This window comes from Chanos chanos, chromosome 2 (genome assembly GCF_902362185.1).
Source record: "Chanos chanos chromosome 2, fChaCha1.1, whole genome shotgun sequence".
NCBI classification, from domain to species: domain Eukaryota; kingdom Metazoa; phylum Chordata; class Actinopteri; order Gonorynchiformes; family Chanidae; genus Chanos; species Chanos chanos.
Genome location: NC_044496.1, coordinates 16,162,283 through 16,176,006, shown reverse-complemented (window position 1 = coordinate 16,176,006; position 13,724 = coordinate 16,162,283). Strand labels below are relative to the sequence as shown.

At 38.7% G+C, this 13,724-nt stretch overlaps 1 protein-coding gene across 3 annotated transcripts; it reads right to left on the bottom strand.

Moving 5' to 3' along the window:
* Positions 1-338: 338 nt before the first annotated feature.
* On the bottom strand, positions 339-12,546 carry pax6b (paired box 6b). 3 transcript variants are annotated; one of them, XM_030794399.1, is made up of 12 exons: positions 12,534-12,546; positions 9,472-9,525; positions 6,427-6,557; positions 6,073-6,114; positions 5,768-5,983; positions 5,331-5,496; positions 2,731-2,889; positions 2,363-2,445; positions 2,094-2,244; positions 1,630-1,742; positions 1,071-1,212; positions 339-424 (listed from the first exon to the last, which is right to left on the bottom strand). In XM_030794399.1, the coding sequence occupies exons 1-12, from the start codon at positions 12,544-12,546 to the stop codon at positions 339-341; spliced, it is 1,356 nt and encodes a 451-aa protein (XP_030650259.1). The 3 variants fall into 3 exon arrangements, with proteins under 3 accessions (XP_030650259.1, XP_030650260.1, XP_030650261.1); XM_030794400.1 differs by lacking the exon at positions 6,073-6,114; XM_030794401.1 differs by lacking the exon at positions 6,073-6,114 and having other exon boundaries at positions 5,346-5,496.
* Positions 12,547-13,724: the final 1,178 nt, after the last annotated feature.

Sequence of the window (13,724 nt, the reverse complement as noted above, 5' to 3'; positions counted from 1 at the left end):
AATGGCCATGTACAAATACACCAAAAAGATGGGGAAAAAAGAGGAATTTTGTTTTGTTTTGTTTTTTGTTCCATGAAAAATTTGGAAACTGGACACTTTACAAAGATCCTTTTTTCATGTCTCTCCTCAGTTTCATTGTCATTTTTCCTCTTCAAGTCTTGTGTTGCCATAGTTTGTCAAACAGCACACAATCCCAGTTTTAAGAACACACACATAACATACACGTTTGTCCTTCCAACTCCTTCTCTCCTTCATGTGTGTTCGCAATGTGTGTGTGCAAAAAATACTGCAGCTCAGTCAGTCCGTGTGGAAGTCAGAGGGCGAAATAGCTTTTCTCTTTACTGTAGTCTTGACCAGTACTGAGACATATCTGGCTCACTGCCGGGAACTTGGACAGGGACAGATACTCCTGGGGAGATGAGTCCTAGAGTAAGATACACAGGACAAAATGTCTGTTAGTCAAAACACCATATATGTACTGTCACACAGACTTTCCTTACCTGAAACATCAGGTAAGAATGATTTTGGCAACAACACCTATATATTAATTCCTATCAGCACCATAATGGCTGATAAATCTCATGATATAGATCTTCCCAAGCATTCAGAACAATAATTATGTAACACTTTGTCACTTTTTAACTGATGAACTAATGTAAGCCACTATGATCTCTTAAAGTAATTAATATGTGAATGTTTGTGGCTTTCATACTTTCATATTATTTTTAAAACATCTGAAAAGCTTATTATAATTTACAAAAAAAATATTGTCAGAACAAGTTTTATCTGAATACATGTAACATAGTAGTTGTTTTTCTTTTTTTAATACATTCATAGATTGTTACAGGAAACAATTATGCATGCAGTTAAATGATGGGGTGATTTTGCAGGCTAATGAAAGAGTGGATAAAAGGAAATAGAAGGAAGAGACGTAACGCGAGTGGATAGATAAAGATGAATTTAAATGTTTTAGTTGCTTAAAGGTGGTGGCAGATTGTTGAGTCAAAGTTTTAAAATGATTTTATACTGACATCACCAAGCGTGTAAGCGATGATTTTTTGTCTGCCTACCTGTTGAGGTTGTACCAGAAGTGGCCATTGATTGGCTGTTCATGTGTGCCTGCATATGAGGGGGTGTGTATGTGTCGTAGCTCCGCCCATTCACAGATGGACTGGTGGGCAGCATGCAGGAATAGGAGGAAGTCTGGCTGGGCTATAAAAAGAGAATATGTATTAGCTTTTATAATATATGTCTATTTAAGTAGACATTTAGAGTTACAGTTTCTCTCTGTAACTGTCCTCTTCAATGTTGTTCTTTGCATAGCTATATGAAATGTTTGATCTAGTGATTGAAGATGCTGAGTTTTCTCAAAAGGTGGCAAAACTTTGCAGCATTGTCCCATTTATACAAGGACAGAATGCAATATTAAATGGTGAGTTCACAGAAATAATATATGCTTGGTGATGCAACAGCTACCTTTTAAGGAGAATATTTGTGATTGCCTATGTATATTATGTAATGACATATTACTGACTATCACTGGGCTGCACAGCACATTCAAGGAACTGACGGACACAAACGGTACGGTCATTTGAGTTGGGACAGGCTCTGATATGCCTTTAGACTTACTTGCATAGGCAGGTTGTTGGCCATGGTGAAGCTGGGCATGGGTGGCAGTCCACTGTATGTGTTTGTAAGGGCTGTGTCAGATCTGCCCAGCATGGACCCTGATGTGAACGACACTGTGAGGAGAGAACATAGTAATCTCACTGAAAAAGACAGTTGACTTTGGACAGTCGTAATTTGACATGTAACTACAAATTGCAATTTAGAGCTTGGAACAAGTAAAAAAAAAAAGAATCAAAGACAGATTTTGAGATGTTATGACTGATTTAGAAATAAACATTGGAATAAAAATAAGTAGTGCAAAGACATGCAGTAGCTCATGTTGACCATAAAACTATTACATGGGTGACTTATCATAACTCTAGCTTCAGTAAGTTGTTAGTTTATCCACAAAGTACTGATGGAAGCAGCATATGTTAATGTGCTGTCGTAATCTGTGCGTTGCAGTTAACTGGTGTGGTGCGTACCAGGTGTAGTGGGCTGTGGAATGGCTTGGTAGACGCTAGTGCTAAAACTGCTGCTGATTGGAATGTGACTGGAGGAATTGCTCGCTTGCCGACGCTGATTTCGCAGCTTCTCTTCCCTCCTCCACTTTGCTCTTCTGTTTGAAAACCACACCTGCCACACAGAAGGTAAACATGGACGTAAGCTTATGACAGAGATCTTATAAGACATGCGTGATGTTTAGCGAGTAGGTTTGAGAAGCTGCAACTGAATTCTTGAAGAATCTTCCCACCTGTATTCTTGCCTCTGGGAGGTCGATTTTTGCCGCGAGTCTTTCTCTTGCAAAGACGTCTGGATAATGTGTTCTTTCAAATTCTATGAAAAAAAAAAGTAATAAAATTATGAAAAGTTGAAAAGTATAAAATCATTCAAACATTATATAGTAATTAAATTTACATAAATTATTAATTAACTGTTAGTGCGAGAAGAGAGATAATGTGTCGCAAGAAGTTCTGACACTTCTTGAGGTTGTATTGTACTGTTTAAGACTTGAATTTTATTACAGTTTGAGAAATTTGGTAAAAAGGATATTAAAAATGGATGAGAAGTACATCTTGTTGCTTTGTATAATGTAGTTTAGGATGATTTCATTTCACATACCTTTTTCTAGCGCTTCTATTTGTTCCTGAGTGAAAGATGTTCGATTTCTTTGCAATTTTCTCTTCAGCTGTAATCGCATCTGAGTCTCATCTGAATCTTCTCCATTTGAACTGATTGAGTTTGTGTTTTCCCCGCTGTTGTCTTGTTGTTGACAACCATCTGAAACACAAGATGGAAGGCTGTAAGAATGTGAACTGCCTAATGCTTACCACAATGTGTAGCATAACATATCACTTTAGAAAGTAGTGGAAGAAACACTTCTGATCACTGCAAAATATCCATGAATTATTTATAAGCCGTGAGAACCATATCATATCATTATTTGATTCCAATAAATTGCCAGTGCTTATTTCTACACATTACATGTTTTAAGACACCATTTTAAATTTAGCTGTTCCCAACTTGCAGCCAAATTGGTAATAATTGTTAATTTACGTAGTTAAGCATGTTTGTGCACTTTGAGTAAAATATACATTGAGTTTTAGGACTTTTTTGATATTTCATGTTTGGACTGACAAGGCCTTTTCAAACTTTCTTTTAATATTTTCACATTCTCTATGAAGTTGAGGGAATACTAACTGCTATTTACGACTTGGGAGTTTAGAGAACTATTGAAATGAAGACCAACACTTGAACAGAAAAAGACCCTTTCACTGTGACACAATATAGTAGGAAAAAGGGGAACCATTAAACTCTGCAGACGGAGAGTGACTGCCAGACTTACTTGTGAGGACACAATTGAAGGAGAAAACTAAAGCATTTACTCTCTGTGAGCAGTGCTCCACATTGTGCTCATGAGGATCAAGTTAGTACACCTTTCAATTCAGTTTGCTAACCTCTACACACTGCTGTCATTAATTAAAGTACCGTGGACTGGCCTGTTCATTACCAGTTCGAACTGATAGGTCTACCTTCCTCTATAGAGCACAAAAACAATTTCAAAAAAGAGGGCCAGGTCAACCAGTTTGCACCACTTTGTTTTGGGTGCATTACGATTTTATCCTTTTTTATGTGAACTTCCTCGTTGGAATTGTCGTCAGTAATCGAACTGTGTGAATCTTAAATGGAACTATATTATCGAACAGCAACAATGCCCTGATATGTTCTACATTGCAATTAACTTTGCAGCACTAATTTTGATCTTTTTTTCTCCTCAAAAAGGACTAATTGCTTATGATAAAGATCGTTTTATGGACTGGAATCTTCCTTTAAAGGTGGTATTGCGCTCGTGAAGCCCAAAATGATCACTTGTATATGGAGGTTAAAAAAAGGGCGAATACAGAGCAATTATGGATGCAACTTGTAAAACCTAGTATACTGTATATATGTAGGCTATGTATTGCCTACCAGTTCATTTCATTTACGCCTAAATTATCTGTCGCTTTTGCTGTGTAATTTGAAGCAACTGTATGTTATTAATTTTGTAACAAGTAACACTGTGTGTTCCATAGGCCTGTTCATATTAAACTGACATGCGTGTTAAATGTACCGTAATTTGTGGTGTCCGGAATCTAATACAGCGTTTTCTTCTTCCTTCGTCCTCAAACTAGCCAACTAGGCGCCTGTGCATGTTATTTAATGAGAAACTAAACGACCTCTAATGAGCAATTACATAGCAACGGTCCTGTTGCCCTCACAAATTCTTGCATGAGTACCACCATCTTTTATACGCAGATACCGCGCACACTGCTTTTCTGCGTCCCCATCCTGTGATGGGAATGATCAGTGGTGGAGGGTGGGGGTTGAATGGTCACCTCCGAAAACACGGACCCTAGTCACGCAAATTGAGACACAAGCGGCATTGAGATGACCGATAAATTGACTATTACGTGCCAAGTTAAGGCAATTGCCATTCAATACCCAATTCGTTCGGCAAACTTTCCCCATCCAAATTTGCCGATCGCGCGTCACAGCCTACCTGAATAATGAGTGTCAAATAGCATAAAATATAAATAAGGACTGAATCGTTGGATGCTTTAATATATTTAAAGAAAGAAACGTATTTACATCTTAACCGAACATGTTTCACACCATTGTCCTCATTGCCTCTAACCGCTCCGTCAAATGCCCAAATACATCTAATTATTTTACGTTTCTTTTCCATATTTCCGTTCCATTTGCAAATTCTCCCTCGTCGAACCACTTAGTTTTTTTCAGATCCATCATGTAGTAATTTAACTTGATATCTTTGGACATATGTTACTCTTTTGTATGTATATCTATATCTATCTATCTATCTATCTATCTATCTATCTATCTGTCTCTCTCTATATATATATGTGTGTGTGTGTGTGTGTGTGTGTGTGTGTGTGTGTGTGTGTGTGTGTGTGTGTGTGTGTGTGTATTTGACCATAGAATTAAAATTTACTTTTACATTTACATTCATGCCATTTATGTCTACAAACGAATAAACACTACTACTGAATAAACACTACAATACTAACACTAACACTGTTACTACTGCTGCTGCTGCTGCTGCAGCATCTAATTAATAATAATAATAGCCTCATAATCATCATCATCATCAACATCATCACCATTATCGTCTTCGTCGTCACAATGAGCGCAGTATTTATCAATTTATTACTAATCAGTCTCACCTTGATTCGGCTGACCTGGCACCGACGTTCCGGGATACCACCCTGGACGTGTCCCCCACGTGCCAGTCTGACCGTTGAGCATTCTCAGCTTTTCGTACATGCCATCTGCACCCATCTGTTGCTTTTCGCTAGCCAGGTTGCGCAGGACTCGATTTATAGATGACACCTGAAAGACAAAGAGCTGAATTTGTGGGGTGAGGCAAGATTTGCAAAGTGCAAATATTTTACTTACACACACATACACACACGTGTGTGTGTGTATATATATATATATATATATATATATATATAGTGGGAGAGAGAGACAGAGAGAGAGAGACGGGGGTCTTTCATGCTCATCGCTTATCTACACCGTCAGCAGTGTTAGCTTGCACATTTTTTTCTACTGGTAAATTGTAAATTCAGTCATCAAAGTACTGAACAGTTCTTCCACTCACGCTGGGTATGTTGTCGTTGGTGCACACTCCCTCTGACAGTAGTCTGTCACGGATCTCCCAGGCAAAGATAGAAGGGCACTCCCTCTTGTACTGGGCGATTTTGCCGACCACTTCTGGTGTCGCTACTCTTGGTTTGCTCCCTCCAATAGCCCGTGGTCTGATGGAGCCAGTCTCATAATATCTGCCCAGGATCTTACTCACGCATCCATTCGACACCTGCATAGACAACAATAGAAACAATTCACATACATTATTTAAGACTAACATGAAATATTGAAATGTACTTCAAACAGTGATAAGCTTACGTTGTCATTGTCCAGCACTTGGACTTTTGCATCATCATGGTTCTATAAACACAGGAAAATATACCTTAAATGGTAGGATAACTTCTTTTGTGTTGTTTGTTTAACTCGTCTGCGCGTTGCAAGGTGCTGACAATGATTTTTCTGGGCATATGTTCAAGATATTGATATGAACTGATGGTTACCTGGATTTCTAAATTGATTAAGAGTTGTCCTTTGTTTTAAGTACATTTAGGCCTAATTAGTATTCTTTCAGGGCAGTGTTTTTGGAGGGGGGGGCAAATACAGCTCTCACCTCCAGATGGTATTTTATCTAGATAGCTAGTCAAAGGCTGCGGAAACGTGCAGAATTGTCACCTGTAAAATCCTGGAGATGTCGCACGGTCGCGCTCCGCTGTGAGCAAGTTCGACAATTTTCTGTCTGGTGGAGTCTGGTAGTGGTCTGCCGTTGACAAAGACCCCGCCGAGCTGGTTGACGCCACTGTGACCTAAGCACACGCAAAAATAGCGAAAAAGAAATTATTTCATGGCTGTTCTTGTTATTTCAATTCTATGAGCAATCATATTTCGCTAGTGAAGTTTATCAGACTAGGGACTGATTGCTTAGCCTATAGAAACAATTCATCCTCAAGCGCGAGAAAGTAAAGTTGAACACCAAGACATTATGTTGCGTATTGCATTTCATAATTATTTAGGGACCATATACAATACCTTCTAACACGCCTCAGTCATCAGACTGTAAATCTAAAGCCTACAGTATGTGCGCATGGATCGATTAAGCGACAGTCGCGTAAATGACCTGACCAAAAAAGCATCTCCATTCAAGTGAACCAAAATCAAGCACAAGTTCCTCCGTGAACAGCAGATAAGACGATGCCCTGCATTTCAGATCTAAAATATACACAAAAAGTCCTCACACAAACTCTGCCCTCATCTGTCATCGAACTCTATAATAGTATATTACACAACAAAACACGAAAATATATGAAAAAATAAATTATCTGGAAAACAATTACTAAAGATTATTTAGAGAAAATAATAGCATACCAGATAATTAGTATTATGCAGTCCGATAAAAGAAAACGACGATCCACCAGACCTACTCCAAATAGTAGACTACTGAAGCTCCCCGGAGTGCCTCCGTGAAACCTCTCCGCTCCCTTCCCCTCTGACGCCCACCGTTAGATTGGCTCAGGGAGCGCAGGCTTCTTAGCAATAAATAAGCTCCAAATATAGAAGAGGGGCGAAAATATGATGAGCCTCTCTGACATTTGTCTTTAAAATAAAGCTAGCTGCACGTCAAGTTTGAGCTTAATTTCTGGAAATAGGCGGAAGTCGCCTCGGATCATGCATGGAAGGCTAATTGAAAAGATCAGCTGAAGCACTTGTGGCAGGCATGTCACTTTATGACACTACTCTGCTCTTGAAAATCGCATCGTCACGACAAATAGTAGCATGATAAAACGACCCTTTCTCTCTGCATTTGGATATCAGACAAAATTGGACTCTGCGCTTTTAGCTTCAAGGGAAGCTTCGCTTTATGGTAGCTTTGGGCCATGCGCGGGCACAAGAACGGGGGCGCGCATGATTCTAAACATATTAAAACTGACACACAGTTTTTTCCCCCCTTGTTTGTATTTGGCAACAAACCCCAACATCCTCTACAGTCCAATCAATTCCCGTCACTAGGGCCAACGCCATACTTGAGATCAGAGCATCACTGTCTATGCTTTTATTATGAACATAATGCAGCACATTTACTAGTCAAATTAGTCTTTTAATTGGTGGCTTCTCCACCTTAAAGTGTGTTGCTCTTTGCAAGTGAGACGAAACGTGCGATAATCTTTTTTAAATAAAGATTGGAATAATCCATTGTCATCCTCTCTATTTTCCTTAATTCCTGGATTAAGTGGATTTAATATAGTCTGGAATGTAAGTAGGCGAGAGCTTTGGGATTGAATGGCACTACACCACGTCTGTTTATCAAATAAATCTATTTGATCGATGACTACACTCATGCCACAGCTTTATGTTTTGTAGTTAAAAGGTTGCGTCCTAATCGTTACGTAATTCCCCAAGGTGTGAGGAAGGGCCATATATTAACTGCCGATGGCAATTATTGTGCGGCGTATATTTCATTGCTCCCCTTACGGAGAAACATATGGTGTCAGTTTTGAAACTCCCCAGAAATTATGTTCACAAAGCCAGCACAGACCGCTGCGACCTCTCAGACAAACCCGGGGCCGCATCCCAGTGGAACCTTTTCGGCTATTTGCACCGGATTTGTATTTCATAACACTATAATTTAGTGTTAATATCAACCCACGGAAAGCAATAGCCAGATGGAATACTTTGATAATAAATCACCGAATTCCAGAACATCAGAACTATTCATAAATGACAGCATCCGAATATAATACGTAACTTGCCGAAACGTCTTTCGAAATATTGACCAGAATTTAGACTTATTTCACATATCATCAGTAATGTCGCGATCAATCTCCTCCTATGATTAACTACTTTTTCGATGTCATTTACGTGTAGCATCCATTTGTTATCGCTCTCTGGCAGAAAGTTTTATACATCATTTTAAAAAGCTTATTAGACTTCAAGCCATATTTGTAGGGAACATATTTCAATGTCAGAAAAATAAAGAGAAATGATAACAATCGTATTTTTATCAATAGTTCATTAAGCAGGTTTACAGGGATATGTATTACATAATGCCCGATTTAACAAGAAAATAGTAGTTAAAAAAGTTTTCCTTATATTTTCATTCCATGGCTGTTACGATGCTGCCCATCTTGACAGCCACGTCCAGAATTAATTCACACAGCCCTGCAATTATTTAATATCAGTTCAAGCAGAAAACTGTATTTCCATCACTCCGCATCCAAGCATACCGCTTATGTGCACGCGTTACAGTATTTCCAATCAATATGTCTGCATGAAATAATGCTTTCTCCATATTGACCTACTTTTCTAACAGTCTGTAATAAGCTGTATTACAGAGGGGCTCGCTAAAGAAATCTAATTGTGATTTAACCAATTTATCTTGAGTGAAAATACAACACACTACTACAACCGAATTCTACACAGCAATGTATTTATATATCCAACAATTCTAAATGGCTGTTATTTCTGGTGGCTTGCTGATATTATAGACGAGATGATGATAATATAAAGGAGATAATTAACAGCAACTTTCTCATTATGATAGCTGTACCAACTACTCTCAAAGGTATTTTTGCCACTGTAGCCGCAAATCTTGTGTTGGCATCACAAATTAAAATGTATCTGATGAAGATAATCACCAATCGGCAGTTTCCCTCTGAGTGAATCACAATATGAGATGAAATATTCTGTAAATGCATGATAAACAAACATATAAAGTACACTTACTGTTTTGCATCATGGAGGCGACCCCAGATTCCCACGTTGCTTGATTATGGTATTCTATCATGATAAAGAAACAATTAATTAATGTCTGCTTTGAATGATCTCATAGTCATTTTTAATGGATCCATTTTCTGTAATGATTGTTAAACCAGTCCTGGCGCAAATTGGCAATGCGATGGAAGGTTTAATACATCATAAGCCATGGTCTCTATGAAATGGTAGCTCGATTACATGTTTGGGGTTTTGATATATCCTTTCTATGTACATGTTAGCATTAAAACTTGCCTGGAAACACAGTTGACTGTCCGCTTAAAACAATTTAGCCCCTCATTTGCCGCTGACTACTTAATGCTTTCCTAGGACAAAGCAAAACAACATATTAGTGCATCCGTATTTGGATGATTTCTTGTATTATAAAATCAGGTCTGCGAATCTCGAGTGAATCGTGAATGGTAGGTTATTAAGTGAGGTATTTTACTGACGGTTTGCTACAAGGAACACATATTTCTGCCTGCAAAAAAAAAACAGATTTTACTGGGCACGGTCCCTTTAAAATGTGAAGTTGTTGAAATTGCACTGAGTTGAATATTGCCGAATTGAAGCATGTAAATTTATTTACTGACGTGTGATTTTAACTGATAACATCCATTATACCGTTATCGCCACCGACTCTGTTTTTTGGTGGTCTGTAAAACGTTTTACTGGTCGCCATCCTCTTTAGATCTTGTAGTCAAAAGTGTACAGTGACACACGCTGTCTACTTCGCCTCAGTGCTCTGAAAAGTGGGAGCAAGAGGGGGTGAAGTCGGGCCAACAAAGCCTGCTGGAGCTCAACAATGCGCCTCTTTTTACCTCTGTACGCAAACCCAGGGAGCAGAACTCGGCCTATGTAACTAGCAACATAAACTCCCACAAACCGTACCAACACTTTCGGAATACAAAGAGTCGTGGGCACCCTGCCCCCAAGAACCATACACACTCAGACCACTACCGTCACACTGCTGACGGCCGTGACCCCATGCCCGAGCCCCAAAGTAGTTTTTGTTTGCATCGTTTGAGGAAATAGAAAAGTAATTTCGCGTTATAAATATCTGGAGGTAATTGTGTAACTGGTGTGGGTTGTTAAGGGTTGTAAAAGAACACAACAGCCCAGTAGGACGCTCAATTGAAAAAGACAATCGCAGCAAAGAATCCATTCAGTAGCACAACTAAAAAGGGGGCCGGAGAAGGAGTCTGTAGTTTCATTTTCTCCCCTCACGCAAAAATAGCCCGGCCATGTCTGAATGCGTTCTGTAGACTTACTCTGCTCTCTTTGTGAAAGTTTTGAAAACATCTAAGAGCGAACGTCGCATTTCGAAAGTAATGAAAATAGGCGTGTTTTCTAAATAATAACAATAGCAATAAAAACAACAACAAAAACAACAACAACAACAACAACAACAACAACAACAATAATAATAATAATAATAATAATTATTATTATTATTATAAGCAACAGAAATAACTGATATATGTATATACATAAATAGCCTGTATTTTATGGTAGAATAAAGCGGAAAATTGGGATCATTTATGTTCGTCTATACGTGTATAAATTATACTTTTAATCTTCATTAAAATTCTACTCATTCGGCTGGAGGTAACATTCATATGAATGATTTGAAATTGTTGTGTTCTCAATAAAATGTTAAGTGATATATCGTGGTTTCGGAAAATATTCTGCGTTACTGCTCCCATGAAGTTAATAATTTATGTAAAATGGTGAATGCGAGTGCCGTTTGAGTTTAACTAGATTCTAATCTGAATCACTCTCCAATGTGTAATCCCTAATGACAATTGCCTTAATTAAACATGCTTATTCACAGTAGTGTCCTGAATTAACGACATTCATATGCAGACATACATTTCCTCACAAAGACCCAGTAGGAAGTTGCAACCACAGGGATATTTGCATGCAGCGATCATCTTAGTGTAATCTTTTATCATGATTCACATAAATTATAATATCAAAACTAATTTTCTGACAACGCAAATAGCATGCCAGAGTAAGAGCACGGTTTTGAATGAATTTGTGATGTTCCCATATTGGTATTAAAGTGAGTTTTGACTGTTGCTATTGTTTTAACTGAGTAAATCAAATTAATGGTTTAACCTTTATGCCTTTTATTATTGTGCAACGTGATTTCTCAATGCTATAGCGTGGTGAATGATCTTTCTTATCAGCGGCAGATGACCATACTTAGTCTAATTTAATCGACAATACTGAGTCTTTGCTTCTGTTGTTGTTAATATTCTTTAACTATTTGGAAACCTCAGATCACCCAAATAGTTGCCGAATGAGCGCATTATTACTGTTTAAGAAAATATAAACGTAACCTTTTCAGAACTTAGCTTACTGAAGAAAAAATCCTGTGTGCACTTAAAGAGTGATGATTTAGGAGCTCCAGTGTGTTCCTAGCTTGGTTTTAAAGAAGGTAATGGGTTGAATCGTCTGCTTGGATGATTCAAACTGACACCTTTCGTCAACGGGTCATTGCGTCCCCATTCTCCGTACTATTCGCTGTCTAGGCCTAACATGACTTTGTACCCCTCCCTGTCATAGATAAGCATTAGGCTACCCACAAACACTGACAAATTCCTGCATAAAGACCAAAGACCAAATGTATAAACCTAGCTCAAACGCCACTAGAAATCGGACATCCTGACTTGTAATTTTTCAGACGATGAACAACGCTGTAGTTGTTATTTACCTCTCAAAGCGCAAGATTGCCCGTAAGGCTAACAAACGTGGTTATCATTATTATTATTATTATTATTACTATCATTATTAGTATTATTATTATTATTGTTGTTGTTGTTGTCGTTGCTGCAATAACTGAAATAATAATAATAATAATAGTAATAATAATAATAATAATAATAATAATAATAATAATAATAATAATAATAATACGTCCCATTTCAAACGGCATCCCTATTGTTTTCACATAAGCTCACCAGTGAATGAGGTACTTCATGCCTGCTGTGAGATGCACAAACTTTTGAGGAGAATATGTTTCCACCAACCTTTCTGAGGCATTTTTCTCCTCCACCGATGTCCTTCTCCGGAGGTTTTTTAAACGATGCAACTGCAGAATGATCTCCTACAAGAGTTTTGGTGTTGAAAAAAGTATGTTTGTCCAGTACTCGTCCGTGTAAAAATGAAAGTCCTGCGAAAGACACAGAGATTGACAGTGAGCGGAGATGTCAGAGCTGCAGAGAGAACGAGAATGTGCGTTCGCTTGTGAGTGAGTGAGTGAGCGAGCGAGCGAGTGAGCGAGAAAGTGTTTGCGAGACAGAGGAAGTTGAGAGAAAGGGGGAGCACACCTATGATTGGCGATGGTACACGTGTTTTAACGTATGTCCCTGGTTTTGGCTGCACCTCTCTTCAATGGCCCATAAGCACACTTTGACCTCTGTCATCACCTAAAGCAGAACACTTTCCTCTGCACCCTCGCAAAAGCGGGAAACGGAGCTGAGCTACGCGAAGAAGCTTCGTCTCTACCCACTAATCAGCCCACACATGCAAATACAGAGCGCCCCCTCACCACACACACACACATATGCACACAACACACACAAAACACACGATGCTTGAATTTCTTCAAAGATGTAGATTTGCTTGACTTTTTGTTGGTTACACCCTGGGACAGCCCTGGGGAGCTGTTCCGAACCAGAATGCTGCCACGACCGTTTAAGCAATTTTATTGCAACTTTAACATATAAAAATCTTCATCTAAAACGATATCTGTTAAATGTAGTTTGCCAGCAGTTTCCCATGGTAAAACTGGAAGTCTTCATCATATATATGTATGCAATGCAGTGTCTTTACAGGCTTTTAAGTGCTTAGCGGCCTTGCCCTCCATGCTACTGATAAAAGAAACTGACCAATTGACAGCTGTGGATTCAAAGGGTGAACCTGTTTACTCTATGCATTAAGTGCACTTACAAATGGCCCCTGGTCTATTGGCTAAAACAATTGCAAACACTCTCCACGTGCCTTTGTTGGTTCTAACGTGCTTGATGACAACTTTACATATATGCATCCGTTCACGTTGCTTTAATTACTCTCATTTTTCAACCTTAAAATTCAGAATTCCATGAGAAATGAGAAGCAACGTGGCGTCCCTTTAGTATGGAATACTAAATACATCTCAGCACACCAGAAAACAGCTTCTTCACCCTTACTTCACAGCACCAGTCTTGGCGTGAGAATCA

What these genes read in the sequence shown, in the direction of transcription:
- pax6b (XM_030794399.1), bottom strand. An exon ending in CGCCTCCATGATGCAAAACA is followed by an intron (nt 6,558 to 9,471) that starts GTAAGTGTACTT and finishes GCGTGTGCTTAG; the next exon opens with GTCACAGTGGCGTCAACCAG. An exon ending in ACATCTCCAGGATTTTACAG is followed by an intron (nt 6,115 to 6,426) that starts GTGACAATTCTG and finishes CTGTGTTTATAG; the next exon opens with AACCATGATGATGCAAAAGT.